This window comes from Scyliorhinus torazame, chromosome 22, assembly GCF_047496885.1.
Source record: "Scyliorhinus torazame isolate Kashiwa2021f chromosome 22, sScyTor2.1, whole genome shotgun sequence".
Taxonomy (NCBI): Eukaryota; Metazoa; Chordata; class Chondrichthyes; order Carcharhiniformes; family Scyliorhinidae; genus Scyliorhinus; species Scyliorhinus torazame.
Window position 1 is genome coordinate 32,127,631 of NC_092728.1, and position 19,070 is coordinate 32,146,700.

Below are 19,070 nucleotides of genomic sequence, written 5' to 3' on the forward strand. Positions count from 1 at the left end.
TGAAAGTGAGAAATTACTGGGATGGTGGATACATCAGATAGACTGGGAATTCATTTGAAAAGGGAAATCAACTGGGAGAAAGAGGAAATTCACAGGAGGAGTAGCAATGGAAGGTGAATGAGGAATCAGAACTGAGTGGGAGAGAGATCGTCCGCAAGGAAAGAAAGCTCAACATCATGAGTGACATCCAAATGTGGGAGAGGGAATATGTGGGGAGATATGGGACAGGATTCTCCCCTACCCGGCGGGGCGGGGGGTTCTGGCGTAATGGCGTGGCAGGAACCACTCCGGTGTCGGGCCTCCCCAAAGGGGCGGAAGTCGCCGAACATTTAGGGGCCAAGCCCTCACCTTGAGGGGCTAGGCCCGCGCCGGAGTGGTTTGCTGGCGGGAAAGGCCTTTGGCCCCACGCCAGCCGGGGCCGAAAGGTCTTCGCCGGGCGACGCATGCCCCCCCCCCAGGACCTCGGAACCTGCCCGCGCCGCCTTGTCCTGCCGTTCAAAAAGTGGTTTAATCCACGCTGGCGGGACAGGTATTCCAGCAGAGGGACTTCGGCCCATCGCAGACCGGAGAATCGGCGGGGGTGGGCCCGCCGACCGGCGCGGCGTGATTTCCGCCCCCGTTAACCTTTGCGGCTCGGTTCCCGCCGAATCTCTGGTGGCGGAGACCTCGGGACACAGCGGGGGCGGGATTCACGCCAGCCCCCGGCAATTCTCCGACCTGGCGTGGGGTCGGAGAATCCCACCCATGGTATCCAGCAGATAAACAAGGTTATGGATATGCAATGAGGAAAAGGGAGTCTCATGGGAGTGATCTCTCCGCAAAGGAAAGACCAGAACAATCTATGGAAGTCGTGGAGTGATCGACAATGAAGCAAGGCGTTCATTGAGGGTGGAATGAAGGCCCTGCCTTCTCAAACTTGTTCCTCGCCTGGGAGCCCCAGGTTAAATCACCACCAGTGAGTTCTCTCTCTCTCAAGGGGAGAAATGCCTATTGGTCCTCAGGGACGATGGTGACTTTCACTTTCAATTAAGTTATGCAGAAAGCGCAGGGAACAATCAATTACTAGGCAGGATTCACACTGAATGCAGGAAATCCATTGTGTGTGAATTTGTTGCCTCGCGCACATCTCTCTCCTTCCAGCTATACTGACTGTATAAAACATTGTCCTCATAAAATAATTAGATCTTCTTTCTCCTCTCTTTAGCGTGAGTGTCTTTCAATCCACCTTGGCCAGGCGGGAGTGCAGCTCGGTAACGCTTGCTGGGAGTTATATTGCCTGGAGCATGGAATCCAGCCCGATGGGCAGATGCCCAGTGACAAGACCATCGGAGGTGGTGACGACTCCTTCAACACCTTCTTCAGTGAGACAGGGGCGGGGAAACACATCCCACGAGCTGTGTTTGTAGATCTGGAGCCCACCGTGATTGGTAAGGAATTTTTTGGTCCTTCAGTCAGCCAGCTTTCTTTCAAATCTCAGTGAAATACAGTCTGCAGGCATCAAATGTGCTGGAAAGGTCTTTGTCCCTGTTGCTTAATTTTTGCTCCCTGTCCACAGATGAGGTCCGCACCGGCACCTACCGCCAGCTCTTTCACCCGGAGCAGCTCATCACAGGCAAGGAGGATGCGGCGAATAACTATGCACGGGGCCACTGCTCCATCGGAAAGGAAATTGTGGATCTGGTCTTGGATCGCATACGGAAAGTGGTACGTTGTTTAACAGGGACATTGGCAACTCCCAGCTGCACAGAATACCCATATCATCATTTACCACTCTCACATTTCACCATCACATTTTCCCAATGCCTTGGTGGAAATGAAATCTTATTCATGCCCATGTGTACAAATCCCACTCAGTCTCTCGTCTATCACAAAAATTGATTTCACTCCAATATTCCCCTGATCAACATGTACAAAAGGCAGCTGGGACATGGCACCCAAGGCTAAACCTTACTCTCAACAACACCACTGCTTTTCCACCCTGAGATCCACTCTCCCTCCCCCTAACTCTCTCCTGCCAGACACCAATCATCCATCTCGCCACCTCTTGCTGCTCTTTGCCAACGGTTGATGACTGTTCTTTGATACTGGTTGTAATTCCTTGCTCCATTTTAATCTTTTCTCCTTTGTTTACCCACAGGCTGATCAATGCACCGGACTCCAGGGTTTCCTCATCTTCCACAGTTTTGGGGGTGGCACGGGCTCGGGTTTTACTTCCCTCCTGATGGAGAGACTCTCCGTCGACTACGGGAAGAAATCCAAGATGGAGTTTGCCATTTACCCTGCTCCCCAGATTTCCACTGCGGTGGTCGAGCCATATAATGCTGTGCTCGTCACCCACTGCACCCTGGAGCACTCTGACTGTGCCTTCATGGTGGACAATGAGGCCATTTACGATGTCTGTCGGCGTAACCTTGACATCGAGAGACCGACTTACACCAACCTCAACCGTCTCATGGCACAGATAGTGTCATCCATCACAGCCTCACTCCGGTTCGATGGTGCCCTCAATGTGGACCTGACTGAGTTCCAAACCAACCTGGTCCCCTATCCCCGCATCCATTTTCCATTGTTAACCTACGCGCCCCTTATATCGGCTGAGAAAGCTTACCACGAGCAACTCTCGGTGTCGGAGATCACCAACTCCTGCTTTGAACCTGCTAACCAGATGGTGAAGTGTGACCCCCGCCAGGGCAAGTACATGGCGTGCTGCATGCTGTACCGAGGAGACGTGGTGCCAAAGGATGTCAACGCCGCCATCGCCACCATCAAGACCAAGCGCTCAATCACGTTTGTTGACTGGTGCCCGACTGGATTCAAGGTGAGTGTAGGTAGCTTTTGTTATTGATCCATGTAACTTTTGGGAAACATTTGATTGTACCAATCACACCTCACCTGGATCAAAATCTGAATCTCCGTTCAGGAACATAAAGAGCCCCGTTAATGGGTTAGCACAGGCGCCACATGTACTCATACGATTCCGATGCATGCCGATCCTCATCCCAAATGGCACTGGTTGCGCTGGAGCACACCAATCCCATTGATGGGTTGGTTGGGGCCAGAGGGTACCTCGGAGGGGGAGGGGGAGGGGGGTTGGGGATCGGGGGCATACATTACACCCGTGCGTTCACAGTGGACAGTCAGCAACATAAGTTAGCCAGTTAGATGCCTCACAGGCTATGGTAATGGTGGTCCACACCCGGCCACTCTGACCCCATGGCCGGCCTCCTGGCCACACCCCACAACTCCCCTCACCCTGGCAGACACTGCACAGCTCGCAGCACAAGTGGCAACATACCATAGCGATGTTGGGCTCTCCATAACCTTTGTCTCCCCCTCAGCAACCACGGTGCCTGTTTCATAGAATTTACAGGACAAATAGCGGCCATTCGGCCCATCGAGTCTGCACCGGCATTGAAAAGAGTACCCTACTTCAACCCATACCTCCACCCTATCCCGTAACCCAGTAACCCCACCTAACCTTTTTGAACACTAGGGCAATTTAGCTTGGCCAATCCACCTAACCTGTACACCTTTGGACTGTGGGAGAAAACCAGAGCACCCGAAGGAAACCCACGTAGACACGGGGATTACGTGCAGACTCCACAGACAGTAACCCAAGCCGGGACTCGAACGTGGGACCCTGGAACTGTGAAACAACAGTGTTAACCACTGTGCTACCTTGCCTACCCCGATTGTGAATACCACAAGTGAACCTCTCTGTCAGTAGTTCATCCTGATGGAGGTGGAGCATCGTGTGAGGTGAGGAAAATGCTGGGTCAGGCCCATTAATGATATGCCAACAGCGTTTACTGTACAATTGGCATGCCCACTCAAGCATTCAGAATACATTCCCCTGTCAAGGGACCGAAGCGTGGCATTCTGTTCGGCGTCTGGCACCAACCTTGATTTTCAGCTGTTGCCAAAAATCTCCGTCTGATCGTATTTCACGATTCTGGCATCGCTGGACGGAGAATCCTTCCCGTGATAAATTGAATTAGCTCCTGAATGCAGCTTCACTATATCTTCCATCAGAAACTATAATAATAATCTTTATTAGTGTCACAAGTAGGTTTACATTAACACTGCAATGAAGTTACTGTGAAAATCCCCGAGCTAAGCTTGACACCGAGGATGAAAGCCCAATGGATAACCAAAGCTTGTACCTTGTACAGCTACAGGCGCAATATCTTTCCTAAATTTAATGTTTATGCCAATTTCATGGCAACCAACAGATCTGGGGCTGGATTCTCTGCAGCTCCACGTTTGGCGCTGGGGCAGAGAATCCAATGTCATGCCGAAATCGGGCCTGGCGCCGGTTCGGCGTTTCTCCGGGACCCGAGAATCGGCATGTTCGCGGAGTATTCCACGGGGCTGGGCGGCCATTGCCAGACGCCCGCCCAGCGATCCTCCGCTCCCAACCTGCCGAGTTCCCGAAGGGGTGTTCTAACCACCTATCGCTGTTCGTTAAGCTCGTGTGGCGGCTGCAGTCTCAGTTCCCGACTGCCCTGGTGGGGGGCGGGGCGATGGGGCACCGGGGGGGGGACCTTATGGGCGGCCAGGAGACAGATCGGGCCAGTCGGATCTTCGGGCATGCGGTCGATCAGGGGGTCCTAGATTTTGCAGCTGCCTCCGCAGTCCTAGTCCGCTGGAGGCCGCCGCCGTGATCATGCGCGGACTCAAAACCAGAAGTGCGGGGGCCCGTATCCGCAGCTAAAGCTGCGTAAATCACTCTGGGTCCCTGCTAGCCCCCTGCAGGTGAGTGAGTTAGCTGATCTTTTTTATAAGAATCTCGGGAGTGAAACACCAGCGTCTTTAGGCCGGCGTGGGGGCATAGTCCCATTTTGGGAGAATTCAGCCCCTGATTTTGTATATCTAACATTTTTTCCTTTCCCTCTGCAGGTTGGCATCAACTACCAGCCCCCGACAGTGGTGCCAGGGGGTGATCTGGCAAAGGTACAACGGGCCCTCTGTATGCTGAGCAACACCACAGCCATTGCCTTGGCTTGGACCCGACTGAACCTCAAATTCGATAAGATGTACGCCAAGCGGGCCTTTGTCCATTGGTATGTGGGGGAGGGGCTGGAGGAAGGGGAGTTCCAGGATGCACGTGAGGACATGGCCTCACTCGAGAAGGATTATGAAGAAGTGGCCGTCGATTCTTCCTCACTGGACAGAAAGGCAGAGGAGGAAGAATAATATTTGTTATTGTAGATTGTTAAATAGATTATTTTACATTTATTTGAGAGTATTTATTTAAGTCAATAAATGTATTTTTAAATAATTTTGTGTGTGAGTGAGTATGTCAATTTAAAAGCCACAAAGAATTAAGACAGATGTAAAGGAAGATTGAAGAAGATCCATGCATCCTGAAAGGTTACTCAAACTTGACGGGATTACAGTCGAAATATCATAGAGCATTTAAATCCTTAAAGTCTACAACAATGATCATGGTCTCTCTGATAGATACTTGTTTAATAGGTAGGTGACTGATTAATCTAGGTCTCACAGAAGGATCGTATATCTGGGGCAACTCGGTGGCAGCACTGTTGCCTCACACTGCCAGGACCCGGGTTTGATTCCAACCTCAGGTGAGTGTGTGGCAACATAGAAAATAGAAGCAAGAGGAGGCCGTTCATTATGATCATGGCTGATCATCAAGTTAAGACCCTGATCCCATCTTACCCCATATCCCTTTAGCCCGAAGAGCAATATCTAATTCCTTCTTGAAATTAATCACGTTTTGGCATCAACAACTTACTGTGGTAGTGAATTCCACAAATTCACCACTCTCTGGGTGAAGATATTTCTCCTCACCTCATTCCAAAAGATTGATCCATTATCCTCAAACTATGAGCCCCTAGTTCAGGCCATCCGCAACCATTGGGAACATTCTTTCTCAATCTACCCTGTCTAATCCTGTTAGAATTTTCCTAAGTTTCTATGAGATCCCCTCTCACTCTTCTAAACTCCAATGAGTATAATCCTAATCAACTTAGTTTCTCCTCATGACAGTCCTACCATCCCCAGAATCAGCCTGGTAAACCTTCACTGTACTCTCTCCAAAGAAAAAACATCCTTCCTCAGATAAGGACACCAAAACTGCACACAATACTCCAGGTGTGGCCTCACCAATGCCCTATACAATTACAGTAAATTGAGTTTGCACGTTCTCCCTGTCTCTGCATGGGTTTCCATCGGGTTCTTCAGTTTCCTTCCACAGTCCAAAGATGTGCAGGTTAGGTGGATTGGCCATGCTAAATTGTCCCTTAGGGTAGGATTGCAGGAATAGAGTGGGTGATTGCGCCAAGGTAGGGTGGACCTTCAAAGAGTTGGTGCAGACTTGATGGGCCGAATGGCCTCCTTCTGCACTGTAGGGACTATATGAAATGAGGGTCTGATAGATTAGAGACCAGTGATAGAGGGAAACCAGAGAGTTGTCCACCTGATGGACAAAGTCCCTCACAATATACAGCAAGCTAAAATTTAGGTTGATGAAATTGGAGGACGTGGCACCTCAAAGCTATACTGCAGAATGTAAAACTATCTGGTTCTCTGAAAGCTGGACTGTACAGTTTGAATCTAGTCAGTATGATTTAAGTCTGGCCTGTACAGTCAAATCTAGTGTTTACAGTTTAAATCTGGGCTTTACAGTTGAAATCCAGTCACTAAAGTTTAAATCTGGTCTGTACTTTTTAAATCTGGTCTGTATAGTTTAAATCTGGACTATACGATTAAAATCTGGTCCGTAGTTTAAATCTGGTCTGTACAGTTTAAATCTGGACTATACGATTTAAATCTGGTCCGTAGTTTAAATCTGGACTGTACAAATTAAATCACGTCGCTACATTTTAAATCTGGTCAGTACAGTTAAAATCTGGTCTGTACAGTTCAAATCTGGCTCGTACAGTTTAAATCTGGCCCGTACAGTTTGAATCTGGCCTGGACAGTTTGAATCAGGCCTTTACAGTTTAAATCCAGTCACAACAGTTTAAAGTTAGCATGCACTATTTTGAGTTAGCCGACACAATTTAAATAACCCTGCACTATTTAACTGAGCAGGTGTTATTTAATGTTAATCTGCATTATAAACGTGAGCCTAAAGAACCCTGCACTATCTAAAGCTAGTTAGCGCTATTTAACCCTAGCTTGCAGTATTCAAAGCAGGACTGAACCACCTGAAAGCAGGACTGCACCATTGAAAAGCAGGACTGCATTATCTAAAGTATGATTGCATACTTTAACTGTACTGGTTAAAACTACATGCAGGGAGATTGCAGAGCTCAGAGGGATCAGGTGGTCCAGTGCATGAATTAAAAAGGCAAAGTTTACAGGCACAGCCAGAAATTAGGAACACTAATCCTGAAGAAATGGCAGCAGAGATAGTAGACCCATGGGTTATAATATTTCAAAATTCCCCGCATGCTGTCAAGGTTCCAGTGGATTGGAAAATTGTCAATATGTCCCTTGTTCAAAAGGGGAGGGAGGCAGAGGTTAGGAAGCTATAAAGTAGTTAGTTTAACATGTCATTGGGAAATTGTTAGAATCCATTAATAAGGAAGGTACGGCAATAACCATGGGTAACCTGGCAGCATGGTAGTGCAGTGGTTAGCACTTCTGCCTCACGGCGCCGAGGTCCCAGGTTCGATCCCAACCCTGGGTCACTGTCCTCTGGAGTTTGCACATTCTCCCCGTGTTTGCGTGGGTTTCACTCCCACAATCCAAAAAGGATGTAGGTAGATTGGCCATGCTAAATTGGCCCTTAATTGGAAAAAATTAATTGGGTACTCAAAATTTATAAAAGGGGGAAAAAAATAATAATAATCGTGAGTAACTTTAATATGAGTATGGACTGAATTAATCAAATTGACAAACTTAGCCTCGAGGGCGAGTTCATTGAATGTATGAAAGATAATTTCTTGGAATAATATGCTGTGGACATTTGAAAAGTAAAACTGCAAGCTATCAGAGTTAGCATGGATTTTTGAATGGTAAATCGTGTTTGACTAATTTATTAAAGTTCTTCGAAGATGTAACAAGCCAAGTAGATAAAGGGGATCCTGTAGATGTAGTATATCTGAACTCCCAGAAGGCATTTGGCAAGGTGCCAAACGAAAGGTTAATGAACAAGGTAAGATTAGACCATAAAACTAGAAGACTTATGCCACTCGGCCCATCAAATCTGCTCCGTCATTCTACCATGGTTGAAATTTTTCTCATCCCCATTCTCCTGCCTTCTCCCCATAACCCCTGATCCCCTTATTGATCAAAAACCTATCTATCTCTGTTTTAAAGACACACAGTAATTTGGCCTCCACAGCCTTCTGTGGCAAAGAGTTCCACAGATTCACCACCCTCTGGCTGAAGAAATTCCTCCTCATCTGTTTTAAAGGATCGTCCCTTTAGTCTGAGATTGTGTCCTCTGCTTCTAGTTTTTCTTACAAGAGATTTTGGCCTTTGTTGCCCTTTATTGCCGAAGGAAGAGAATATAAAATAGGAAAGATTTGCTGCAATTGTCTAAAGGATTGGTGAGATCGCACCTGGAGTATTGTGCACAGTTTTGATCCCCTTACTTGAGGAGGGATATAGTTACATTCGAGGCGGTTCAGAGGAAGCTCACCGGATTGATTCCAGAGATGAGGGGTTTATCTTATGAAGTTTAGGCCTATACTCTCCCTCGAGTTGAGAAGAATTAAAGGAGATGTAATTAATGTATACATGATAAAGAGATTGACAAAGTAGGTGTAGAGACGTTAGGCATGATTCAGTCCGCTGACGGGCACATTTAGCGGATTGTTTCTCAATGGCTGCAGCACCAAGAATCATCCCACAATCCAACAGCACTTTGCCATTTCTTTTGGCCTTGAGAACTTTCTCTCTGCCGAGGCCACATTTCGAGTAATTTATACTCACCTAAACTGCCCGGGAGGTCGGCTCAGCAAGTACATGCCTTGGGAGACCAGTCGTGCTTCACGCTGTTTTGCCGACACACCAACATGGATGGATTTTCTGATGGGGTGGATGATTCGGCATACGGGATTAATAATCATATGTTAATATATTGTAAAGACCCTTCCTGTTGATTCCCTTAGTTCCTAGTTCTTTTATTTTGTCTTTGTCATTTTTGGTCCATGAATCGTTAATGGAGACACACCTTTAAGTCGAACAGAGGAAGTAAGGAAACCATAGTGTCAAAATAGTATATGGTGTTGGAAAGTTTTGTATTTTGGGCAGTATTCTGCCCAGCAATTAACAGTGATTGGTTCCTATCAGGTGGGGTTTTTCAGGGAGAACCCAGGAGAAGCTATTGGACCGTTAAGTTGGAAGCAGCTCTCTTTCTCTGCTCAGCTCCTTACTCTCTGAAGGCGGAAGCTTCTGGACACTCTCATTCTTGAAGGCTGGCTGCCTGCTATTTTATCGAGTGTCTCAGACTGTGCATTCTCTGTAGACCACCCCCCCACCCCCTCCCCCACACCCCCCCCCCCCTCCCCAGGAGGTGGCGGCCTACAATCACCGAAGCAAGAATAGACTGGAGGGGGCCCACCGGACTGGGATATCGGACCTTTTCGGTGGGATGGCAGGAATGCCAGTCATAGAGGTGGAGGTTGGCACGGGACAACCGGTTGAGCCCCCAATGCATTACTATGTCCTGATGTCACATGGGTTACCCCTCTCCCCACAGTTTGCCCAACCGCAGTCTAACCATGCACCTTATATTGTGTCTTGCAGGGTTATCACCAGTCGATGAGGAATCAGCCAGTTTCACCCTCCCCCAACCACAATCCCGTGTCCGACCGGGCGACGGGGTTGGGTTATCTGGGGTCCCTCGCCCCCAGCCGCTGCCCCACAACACCCGCAGTTCACATCCGGGGACAACATCGATTTTGCGTTACTGCTGTCACCAACACCTTCCAGCATGCCAGAGACATTCACATTGGCTGGGCACTTTAGTGAAGAGGCTTCAGGGGCACTAACTGGTGTGCACCAAACACATGCTGCGGAACATCTGCGGAGGTAGGAACCCCCGAAGGGGGGATGGTCGGAAGGTGGCCTTCCCCAGGGACTAGCAGCCGTTCAGTTGGGTCGTGTGTTCTGGAAAGGGCGGTCCCATCTATTTTGGAGATGCAGGCACAGAGCTGGGGACTGTTGTGTTGGGCGTTCTGGGTCCATGGAACACATACAGGTCACCAACACTTGAAATAGTGCAACACTATTTTATTGAGTCATTAACTGTTTAACATACTCTCACTGTGGGTTAACGCGAAATTAGCTTTAACTAAAGACCTTTGCCTTGTCCTAACCAGTCGATGCACTCAGCACATGGTGAATGTCTGTGCTGCAGGCTGTGAGCTCTGTCCTACTAGGAAGCTGTGGCTCTAATGAGCGGGAACTCTGATGCCCCCTGTCTTTATAGTGCGTGTGCTCTAACTGGTGATTGGCTGCGGTGTTGTGTGTGTTGATTGGTCCCACTGTGTGTCCATCAGTGTGTGTGTCTGCACCATGATATACTGGTGTATATTATGACATCCCCCCTTTTATAAAAGATTGTCCATGTGTGGCAATAAATAGTGTATGGTGAGAATGTCCCTAACTACGTGTGTGCGAAAGACATATTAACAGGACTATGTACATGAGAACTAAGCTATTTAAGATCTAGGTGCCGTTGCCTAGATCTCCGCTGATAACAGAATGTCGTGAAACATTTGTTCCGCCATTTGCGCAAAGAAACAATCAACGCTGAGCATCATCCAGCCTTTGTTATTATGGTATCCCTGAGCAACCATCGTGTTTTGTTCTCAGGGACCAATCAGAGAGCAGTTCAGCTAATTAGAATGCTCTGAGTGCGCAGTATAAATAGCGCCAACATCAACACACGCCTCATTCTCAGGAACTGTAAGAGAAGAAGGTGATCATGGTGAGTGGCTGCAGGGAAACTCCATTGGCAGATTGATTTTGATCAAGCCAAAGGAATCCACAGGAAAGCACACTATGAAAGTGAGAAATTACTGGGATGGTGGATACATCAGATAGACTGGGAATTCATTTGAAAAGGGAAATCAACTGGGAGAAAGAGGAAATTCACAGGAGGAGTAGCAATGGAAGGTGAATGAGGAATCAGAACTGAGTGGGAGAGAGGTCGTCCGCAAGGAAAGAAAGCTCAACATGAGTGACATCCAAATGTGGGAGAGGGAATATGTGGGGAGATATGTGGGAATATGTGGGGCAGCACGGTAGCCTTGTGGATAGCACAATTGCTTCACAGCTCCAGGGTCCCAGGTTCGATTCCAGCTTGGGTCACTGTCTGTGCGGAGTCTGCACATCCTCCCCGTGTGTGCGTGGGTTTCCTCCAGGTGCTCCGGTTTCCTCCCACAGTCCAAAGATGTGCAGGTTAGGTGGATTGGCCATGATAAATTGCCCTTAGTGTCCAAGATTGCCCTTAGTGATGGCTGGGGTTGCTGGGTTGTGGGGATAGGGTTGGCGGTGTTGACCCTGGGTAGGGTGCTCTTTCCAAGAGCCGGTGCAGACTCGATGGGCCGAATGGCCTCCTTCTGCACTGTAAATTCTATGATAAGGGACGGGATTCTCCCCTACCCGGCGGGCCGGGGGGTTCCGGCGAAATGGCGTGGCAGGAACCACTCCGGTGTCGTGCCGCCCCAAAGGGGCGGAAGTCTCTGAACCTTTAGGGGCCAAACCGTCACCTTGAGGGGCTAGGCCCGCTCCAGAGTGGTTTGCGCTCCGCCGGCTGGCGGGAAAGGCCTTTGGCGCCACGCCAGCCGGGGCCGAAAGGTCTTCGCCGGGCGACGCATGCGCGGGAAGTCAGCGGCTGCTGGTGTCATCCCCACGCATGAGCAGGGGAGGGGGTCTTCCGCCTCTGCCATAGTGACCATGGCGAAGGCGGAAGAAAAAGAGTGCCCCACGGCACAGGCCCGCCCGCAGATAGGTGGGCCCCGATCGCGGGCCATGCCACCGTGGGGGCACCCCCCAGGGCCAGATCGCCCTGCGCACCCCACCCCCCAAGGACCCCGGAGCCTGCCCGCGCTGCCTTGTCCCGCCGTTCAAAAGGTGGTTTAATGCACGTCTGCGGGACAGGTATTCCAGCAGCTGGACTTCGGCCCATCGCAGGCCGGAGAATCGGCGGGGGTGGGCTCGCTGACCGGCGCGGAGCGATTCCCGCCGAATCTCTGGTGACGGAGACCTCGGGACACAGCGGGGGCGGGATTCACGCCAGCCCCCGGCAATTCTCCGACCTGGCGTGGGGTCGGAGAATCCCACCCATGGTATCCAGCAGATAAACAAGGTTATGGATATGCAATGAGGAAAAGGGAGTCTCATGGGAGTGATCTCTCCGCAAAGGAAAGACCAGAACAATCTCGGGAAGTCGTGGAGTGATCGACAATGAAGCAAGGCGTTCATTGAGGGTGGAATGAAGGCCCTGCCTTCTCAAACTTGTTCCTCGCCTGAGGTGTGGGAGCCCCAGGTTAAATCACCACCAGTGAGTTCTCTCTCTCTCAAGGGGAGAAATGCCTATTGGTCCTCAGGGACGATGGTGACTTTCACTTTCAATTAAGTTATGCAGAAAGCGCAGGGAACAATCAATTACTAGGCAGGATTCACACTGAATGCAGGAAATCCATTGTGTGTGAATTTGTTGCCTCGCGCACATCTCTCTCCTTCCAGCTATACTGACTGTATAAAACATTGTCCTCATAAAATAATTAGATCTTCTTTCTCCTCTCTTTAGCGTGAGTGTCTTTCAATCCACCTTGGCCAGGCGGGAGTGCAGCTCGGTAACGCTTGCTGGGAGTTATATTGCCTGGAGCATGGAATCCAGCCCGATGGGCAGATGCCCAGTGACAAGACCATCGGAGGTGGTGACGACTCCTTCAACACCTTCTTCAGTGAGACAGGGGCGGGGAAACACATCCCACGAGCTGTGTTTGTAGATCTGGAGCCCACCGTGATTGGTAAGGAATTTTTTGGTCCTTCAGTCAGCCAGCTTTCTTTCAAATCTCAGTGAAATACAGTCTGCAGGCATCAAATGTGCTGGAAAGGTCTGTGTCCCTGTTGCTTAATTTTTGCTCCCTGCCCACAGATGAGGTTCGCACCGGCACCTACCGCCAGCTCTTTCACCCGGAGCAGCTCATCACAGGCAAGGAGGATGCGGCGAATAACTATGCACGGGGCCACTGCTCCATCGGAAAGGAAATTGTGGATCTGGTCTTGGATCGCATACGGAAAGTGGTACGTTGTGTAACAGGGACATTGGCAACTCCCAGCTGCACAGAATACCCATATCATCATTTACCACTCTCACATTTCACCATCACATTTTCCCAATGCCTTGGTGGAAATGAAATCTTATTCATGCCCATGTGTACAAATCCCACTCAGTCTCTCCTCTATCACAAAAATTGATTTCACTCCAATATTCCCCTGATCAACATGTACAAAAGGCAGCTGGGACATGGCACCCAAGGCTAAACCTTACTCTCAACAACACCACTGCTTTTCCACCCTGAGATCCACTCTCCCTCCCCCTAACTCTCTCCTGCCAGACACCAATCATCCATCTCGCCACCTCTTGCTGCTCTTTGCCAACGGTTGATGACTGTTCTTTGATACTGGTTGTAATTCCTTGCTCCATTTTAATCTTTTCTCCTTTGTTTACCCACAGGCTGATCAATGCACCGGACTCCAGGGTTTCCTCATCTTCCACAGTTTTGGGGGTGGCACGGGCTCGGGTTTTACTTCCCTCCTGATGGAGAGACTCTCCGTCGACTACGGGAAGAAATCCAAGATGGAGTTTGCCATTTACCCTGCTCCCCAGATTTCCACTGCGGTGGTCGAGCCATATAATGCTGTGCTCGTCACCCACTGCACCCTGGAGCACTCTGACTGTGCCTTCATGGTGGACAATGAGGCCATTTACGATGTCTGTCGGCGTAACCTTGACATCGAGAGACCGACTTACACCAACCTCAACCGTCTCATGGCACAGATAGTGTCATCCATCACGGCCTCACTCCGGTTCGATGGTGCCCTCAATGTGGACCTGACTGAGTTCCAAACCAACCTGGTCCCCTATCCCCGCATCCATTTTCCATTGTTAACCTACGCGCCCCTTATATCGGCTGAGAAAGCTTACCACGAGCAACTCTCGGTGTCGGAGATCACCAACTCCTGCTTTGAACCTGCTAACCAGATGGTGAAGTGTGACCCCCGCCAGGGCAAGTACATGGCGTGCTGCATGCTGTACCGAGGAGACGTGGTGCCAAAGGATGTCAACGCCGCCATCGCCACCATCAAGACCAAGCGCTCAATCACGTTTGTTGACTGGTGCCCGACTGGATTCAAGGTGAGTGTAGGTAGCTTTTGTTATTGATCCATGTAACTTTTGGGAAACATTTGATTGTACCAATCACACCTCACCTGGATCAAAATCTGAATCTCCGTTCAGGAACATAAAGAGCCCCGTTAATGGGTTAGCACAGGCGCCACATGTACTCATACGATTCCGATGCATGCCGATCCTCATCCCAAATGGCACTGGTTGCGCTGGAGCACACCAATCCCATTGATGGGTTGGTTGGGGCCAGAGGGTACCTCGGAGGGGGAGGGGGAGGGGGGTTGGGGATCGGGGGCATACATTACACCCGTGCGTTCACAGTGGACAGTTAGCAACATAAGTTAGCCAGTTAGATGCCTCACAGGCTATGGTAATGGTGGTCCACACCCGGCCACTCTGACCCCATGGCCGGCCTCCTGGCCACACCCCACAACTCCCCTCACCCTGGCAGACACTGCACAGCTCGCAGCACAAGTGGCAACATACCATAGCGATGTTGGGCTCTCCATAACCTTTGTCTCCCCCTCAGCAACCACGGTGCCTGTTTCATAGAATTTACAGGACAAATAGCGGCCATTCGGCCCATCGAGTCTGCACCGGCATTGAAAAGAGTACCCTACTTCAACCCATACCTCCACCCTATCCCGTAACCCAGTAACCCCACCTAACCTTTTTGAACACTAGGGCAATTTAGCTTGGCCAATCCACCTAACCTGTACATCTTTGGACTGTGGGAGGAAACCAGAGCACCCGAAGGAAACCCACGTAGACACGGGGATTACGTGCAGACTGCACACAGACAGTAACCCAAGCCGGGACTCGAACGTGGGACCCTGGAACTGTGAAACAACAGTGTTAACCACTGTGCTACCTTGCCTACCCCGATTGTGAATACCACAAGTGAACCTCTCTGTCAGTAGTTCATCCTGATGGAGGTGGAGCATCGTGTGAGGTGAGGAAAATGCTGGGTCAGGCCCATTAATGATATGCCAACAGCGTTTACTGTACAATTGGCATGCCCACTCAAGCATTCAGAATACATTCACGACGCTGTCAAGGGACCGAAGCGTGGCATTCTGTTCGGCGTCTGGCACCAACCTTGATTTTCAGCTGTTGCCAAAAATCTCCGTCTGATCGTATTTCACGATTCTGGCATCGCTGGACGGAGAATCCTTCCCGTGATAAATTGAATTAGCTCCTGAATGCAGCTTCACTATATCTTCCATCAGAAACTATAATAATAATCTTTATTAGTGTCACAAGTAGGTTTACATTAACACTGCAATGAAGTTACTGTGAAAATCCCCGAGCTAAGCTTGACACCGAGGATGAAAGCCCAATGGATAACCAAAGCTTGTACCTTGTACAGCTACAGGCGCAATATCTTTCCTAAATTTAATGTTTATGCCAATTTCATGGCAACCAACAGATCTGGGGCTGGATTCTCTGCAGCTCCACGTTTGGCGCTGGGGCAGAGAATCCAATGTCATGCCGAAATCGGGCCTGGCGCCGGTTCGGCGTTTCTCCGGGACCCGAGAATCGGCATGTTCGCGGAGTATTCCACGGGGCTGGGCGGCCATTGCCAGACGCCCGCCCAGCGATCCTCCGCTCCCAACCTGCCGAGTTCCCGAAGGGGTGTTCTAACCACCTATCGCTGTTCGTTAAGCTCGTGTGGCGGCTGCAGTCTCAGTTCCCGACTGCCCTGGTGGGGGGCGGGGCGATGGGGCACCGGGGGGGGGACCTTATGGGCGGCCAGGAGACAGATCGGGCCAGTCGGATCTTCGGGCATGCGGTCGATCAGGGGGTCCTAGATTTTGCAGCTGCCTCCGCAGTCCTAGTCCGCTGGAGGCCGCCGCCGTGATCATGCGCGGACTCAAAACTAGAAGTGCGGGGGCCCGTATCCGCAGCTAAAGCTGCGTAAATCACTCTGGGTCCCTGCTAGCCCCCTGCAGGTGAGTGAGTTAGCTGATCTTTTTATAAGAATCTCGGGAGTGAAACACCAGCGTCTTTAGGCCGGCGTGGGGGCATAGTCCCATTTTGGGAGAATTCAGCCCCTGATTTTGTATATCTAACATTTTTTCCTTTCCCTCTGCAGGTTGGCATCAACTACCAGCCCCCGACAGTGGTGCCAGGGGGTGATCTGGCAAAGGTACAACGGGCCCTCTGTATGCTGAGCAACACCACAGCCATTGCCTTGGCTTGGACCCGACTGAACCTCAAATTCGATAAGATGTACGCCAAGCGGGCCTTTGTCCATTGGTATGTGGGGGAGGGGCTGGAGGAAGGGGAGTTCCAGGATGCACGTGAGGACATGGCCTCACTCGAGAAGGATTATGAAGAAGTGGCCGTCGATTCTTCCTCACTGGACAGAAAGGCAGAGGAGGAAGAATAATATTTGTTATTGTAGATTGTTAAATAGATTATTTTACATTTATTTGAGAGTATTTATTTAAGTCAATAAATGTATTTTTAAATAATTTTGTGTGTGAGTGAATGTGTCAATTTAAAAGCCACAAAGAATTAAGACAGATGTAAAGGAAGATTGAAGAAGATCCATGCATCCTGAAAGGTTACTCAAACTTGACGGGATGACAGTCGAAATATCATAGAGCATTTAAATCCTTAAAGTCTACAACAATGATCATGGTCTCTCTGATGGATACTTGTTTAAGCGGGAGGTGACTGATGAATCTGGGTCTCACAGAAGGATCATATATCTGGCGCAGCTTGGTGGCAGCACTGTTGCCTCACACTGCCAGGACCCGGGTTTGATTCCAACCTCAGGTGAGTGTGTGGCAACATAGAAAATAGAAGCAAGAGGAGGCCGGTCATTATGATCATGGCTGATCATCAAGTTAAGACCCTGATCCCATCTTACCCCATATCCCTTTAGCCCGAAGAGCAATATCTAATTCCTTCTTGAAATTAATCACGTTTTGGCATCAACAACTTACTGTGGTAGTGAATTCCACAAATTCACCACTCTCTGGGTGAAGATATTTCTCCTCACCTCATTCCAAAAGATTGATCCATTATCCTCAAACTATGACCCCCTATTTCTGGCCAATCCCCAAAAATTGGGAACAGTCTTTCTCAGTCTCCCCTGTCTAATCCTGTGAGAATTTTCCTAAGTTTCTATGAGATCCCCTCTCACTCTTCTAAACTCCAATGAGTATAATCCTAATCAACTTAGTTTCTCCTCATGACAGTCCTACCATCCCCAGAATCAGCCTGGTAAACCTTCACTGTACTCTCTCCAAAGAAAAAACATCCTTCCTCAGATAAGGACACCAGAACTGCACACAATACTCCAGGTGTGGCCTCACCAATGCCCTATACAATTACAGTAAATTGAGTTTGCACGTTCTCCCTGTCTCTGCATGGGTTTCCATCAGGTTCTTCAGTTTCCTTCCACAGTCCAAAGATGTGCAGGTTAGGTGGATTGGCCATGCTAAATTGTCCCTTAGGGTAGGATTGCAGGAATAGAGTGGGTGATTGCGCCAAGGTAGGGTGGACCTTCAAAGAGTTGGTGCAGACTTGATGGGCCGAATGGCCTCCTTCTGCACTGTAGGGACTATATGAAATGAGGGTCTGATAAATTAGAGACCAGTGATAGAGGGAAACTAGAGAGTTGTCCACCAGATGGACAAAGTCCCTCACAATATACAGCAAGCTAAAATTTAGGTTGATGAAATTGGAGGACGTGGCACCTCAAAGCTATACTGCAGAATGTAAAACTATCTGGTTCTCTGAAAGCTGGACTGTACAGTTTGAATCTAGTCAGACTGATTTAAGTCTGGCCTGTACAGTCAAATCTGGTCTTTGCAGTTTAAATTTGGTCTTTACAGTTTAAATACAGTCACTAAAGTTTAAATCTGGTCTGTACTTTTTAAACCTGGTCTGTACAGTTTAAATCTGGTCTCTACGATTTAAATCTGGTCCGTACGATTTAAATCTGGACTATACGATTTAAATCTGGTCCGTAGTTTAAATCTGACCTGTACAGTTTAAATCTGGCCCGTACAGTTTGAATCTGGCCTGGACAGTTTGAATCTGGCCTTTACAGTTTAAATCCAGTCACAACAGTTTAAAGGCAGCATGCACCATTTTGAATTAGCCGACACAATTTAAATAACCCTGCACTATTTAACTGAGCAGGTGCTATTTAATGTTAATCTGCATTATAAACGTGAGTCTACAATACATAAAGAACCCTGAACTATCTAAAGTGCTATTTAACCCTAGCTTGCAGTATTCAAAACAGGACTGAACCACCTGAAAGCAGGACTGCACCATTGAAAAGCAGGACTGCATTATCTCAAGTGTGATTGCATACTTTAACTGTACTGGTTAAAACTACATGCAGGGAGATTGCAGAGCTCAGAGGGATCAGGCGGTCCAGTGCATGAATTAAAAAGGCAAAGTTTACAGGCACAGCCAGAAATTAGGAACACTAATCCTGAAGAAATGGCAGCAGAGATAGTAGACCCATGGGTTATAATATTTCAAAATTCCCTGCATGCTGTCAAGGTTCCAGTGGATTGGAAAATATGTCCCTTGTTCAAAAGGGGAGGGAGGCAGAAGTTAGGAAGCTATAAAGTAGTTAGTTTAACATGTCATTGGGAAATTGTTAGAATCCATTAATAAGGAAGTTACGGCAATAACCATGGGTAACCGGGCAGCATGGTAGTGCACTGGTTAGCACTGCTGCCTCACGGCGCCGAGG

The 19,070-nt window shown here is 49.0% G+C and overlaps 2 protein-coding genes across 2 annotated transcripts; both read left to right on the forward strand.

Moving 5' to 3' along the window:
• The first annotated feature begins 1,242 nt into the window (after nt 1–1,242).
• LOC140399496 (tubulin alpha chain-like) lies at nt 1,243–5,281 on the forward strand. The gene is made up of 4 exons (XM_072489064.1): nt 1,243–1,427; nt 1,556–1,704; nt 2,138–2,818; nt 4,900–5,281. Exons 1-4 carry the CDS (start codon nt 1,307–1,309, stop codon nt 5,194–5,196), a joined length of 1,248 nt encoding a protein of 415 aa, XP_072345165.1. The 5' UTR covers nt 1,243–1,306; the 3' UTR covers nt 5,197–5,281.
• Nucleotides 5,282–12,777: 7,496 nt separating this feature from the next.
• Nucleotides 12,778–16,821, forward strand: LOC140399497 (tubulin alpha chain-like). The gene is made up of 4 exons (XM_072489065.1): nt 12,778–12,962; nt 13,091–13,239; nt 13,673–14,353; nt 16,440–16,821. The coding sequence occupies exons 1-4, from the start codon at nt 12,842–12,844 to the stop codon at nt 16,734–16,736; spliced, it is 1,248 nt and encodes a 415-aa protein (XP_072345166.1). The 5' UTR covers nt 12,778–12,841; the 3' UTR covers nt 16,737–16,821.
• The last annotated feature ends 2,249 nt before the right edge of the window (nt 16,822–19,070 follow it).

Bases quoted from the DNA above. Each gene is read 5' to 3' on its own strand.
- LOC140399496 (XM_072489064.1), top strand. From the start codon at position 1,307: ATGCCCAGTGACAAGACCATCGGAGGTGGTGACGACTCCTTCAACACC. The intron at 1,428-1,555 runs GTAAGGAATTTT...CCCTGTCCACAG, and splicing joins TCTGGAGCCCACCGTGATTG to ATGAGGTCCGCACCGGCACC. The intron at 2,819-4,899 runs GTGAGTGTAGGT...TTCCCTCTGCAG, and splicing joins GGTGCCCGACTGGATTCAAG to GTTGGCATCAACTACCAGCC.
- LOC140399497 (XM_072489065.1), top strand. From the start codon at position 12,842: ATGCCCAGTGACAAGACCATCGGAGGTGGTGACGACTCCTTCAACACC. The intron at 12,963-13,090 runs GTAAGGAATTTT...CCCTGCCCACAG, and splicing joins TCTGGAGCCCACCGTGATTG to ATGAGGTTCGCACCGGCACC. The intron at 14,354-16,439 runs GTGAGTGTAGGT...TTCCCTCTGCAG, and splicing joins GGTGCCCGACTGGATTCAAG to GTTGGCATCAACTACCAGCC.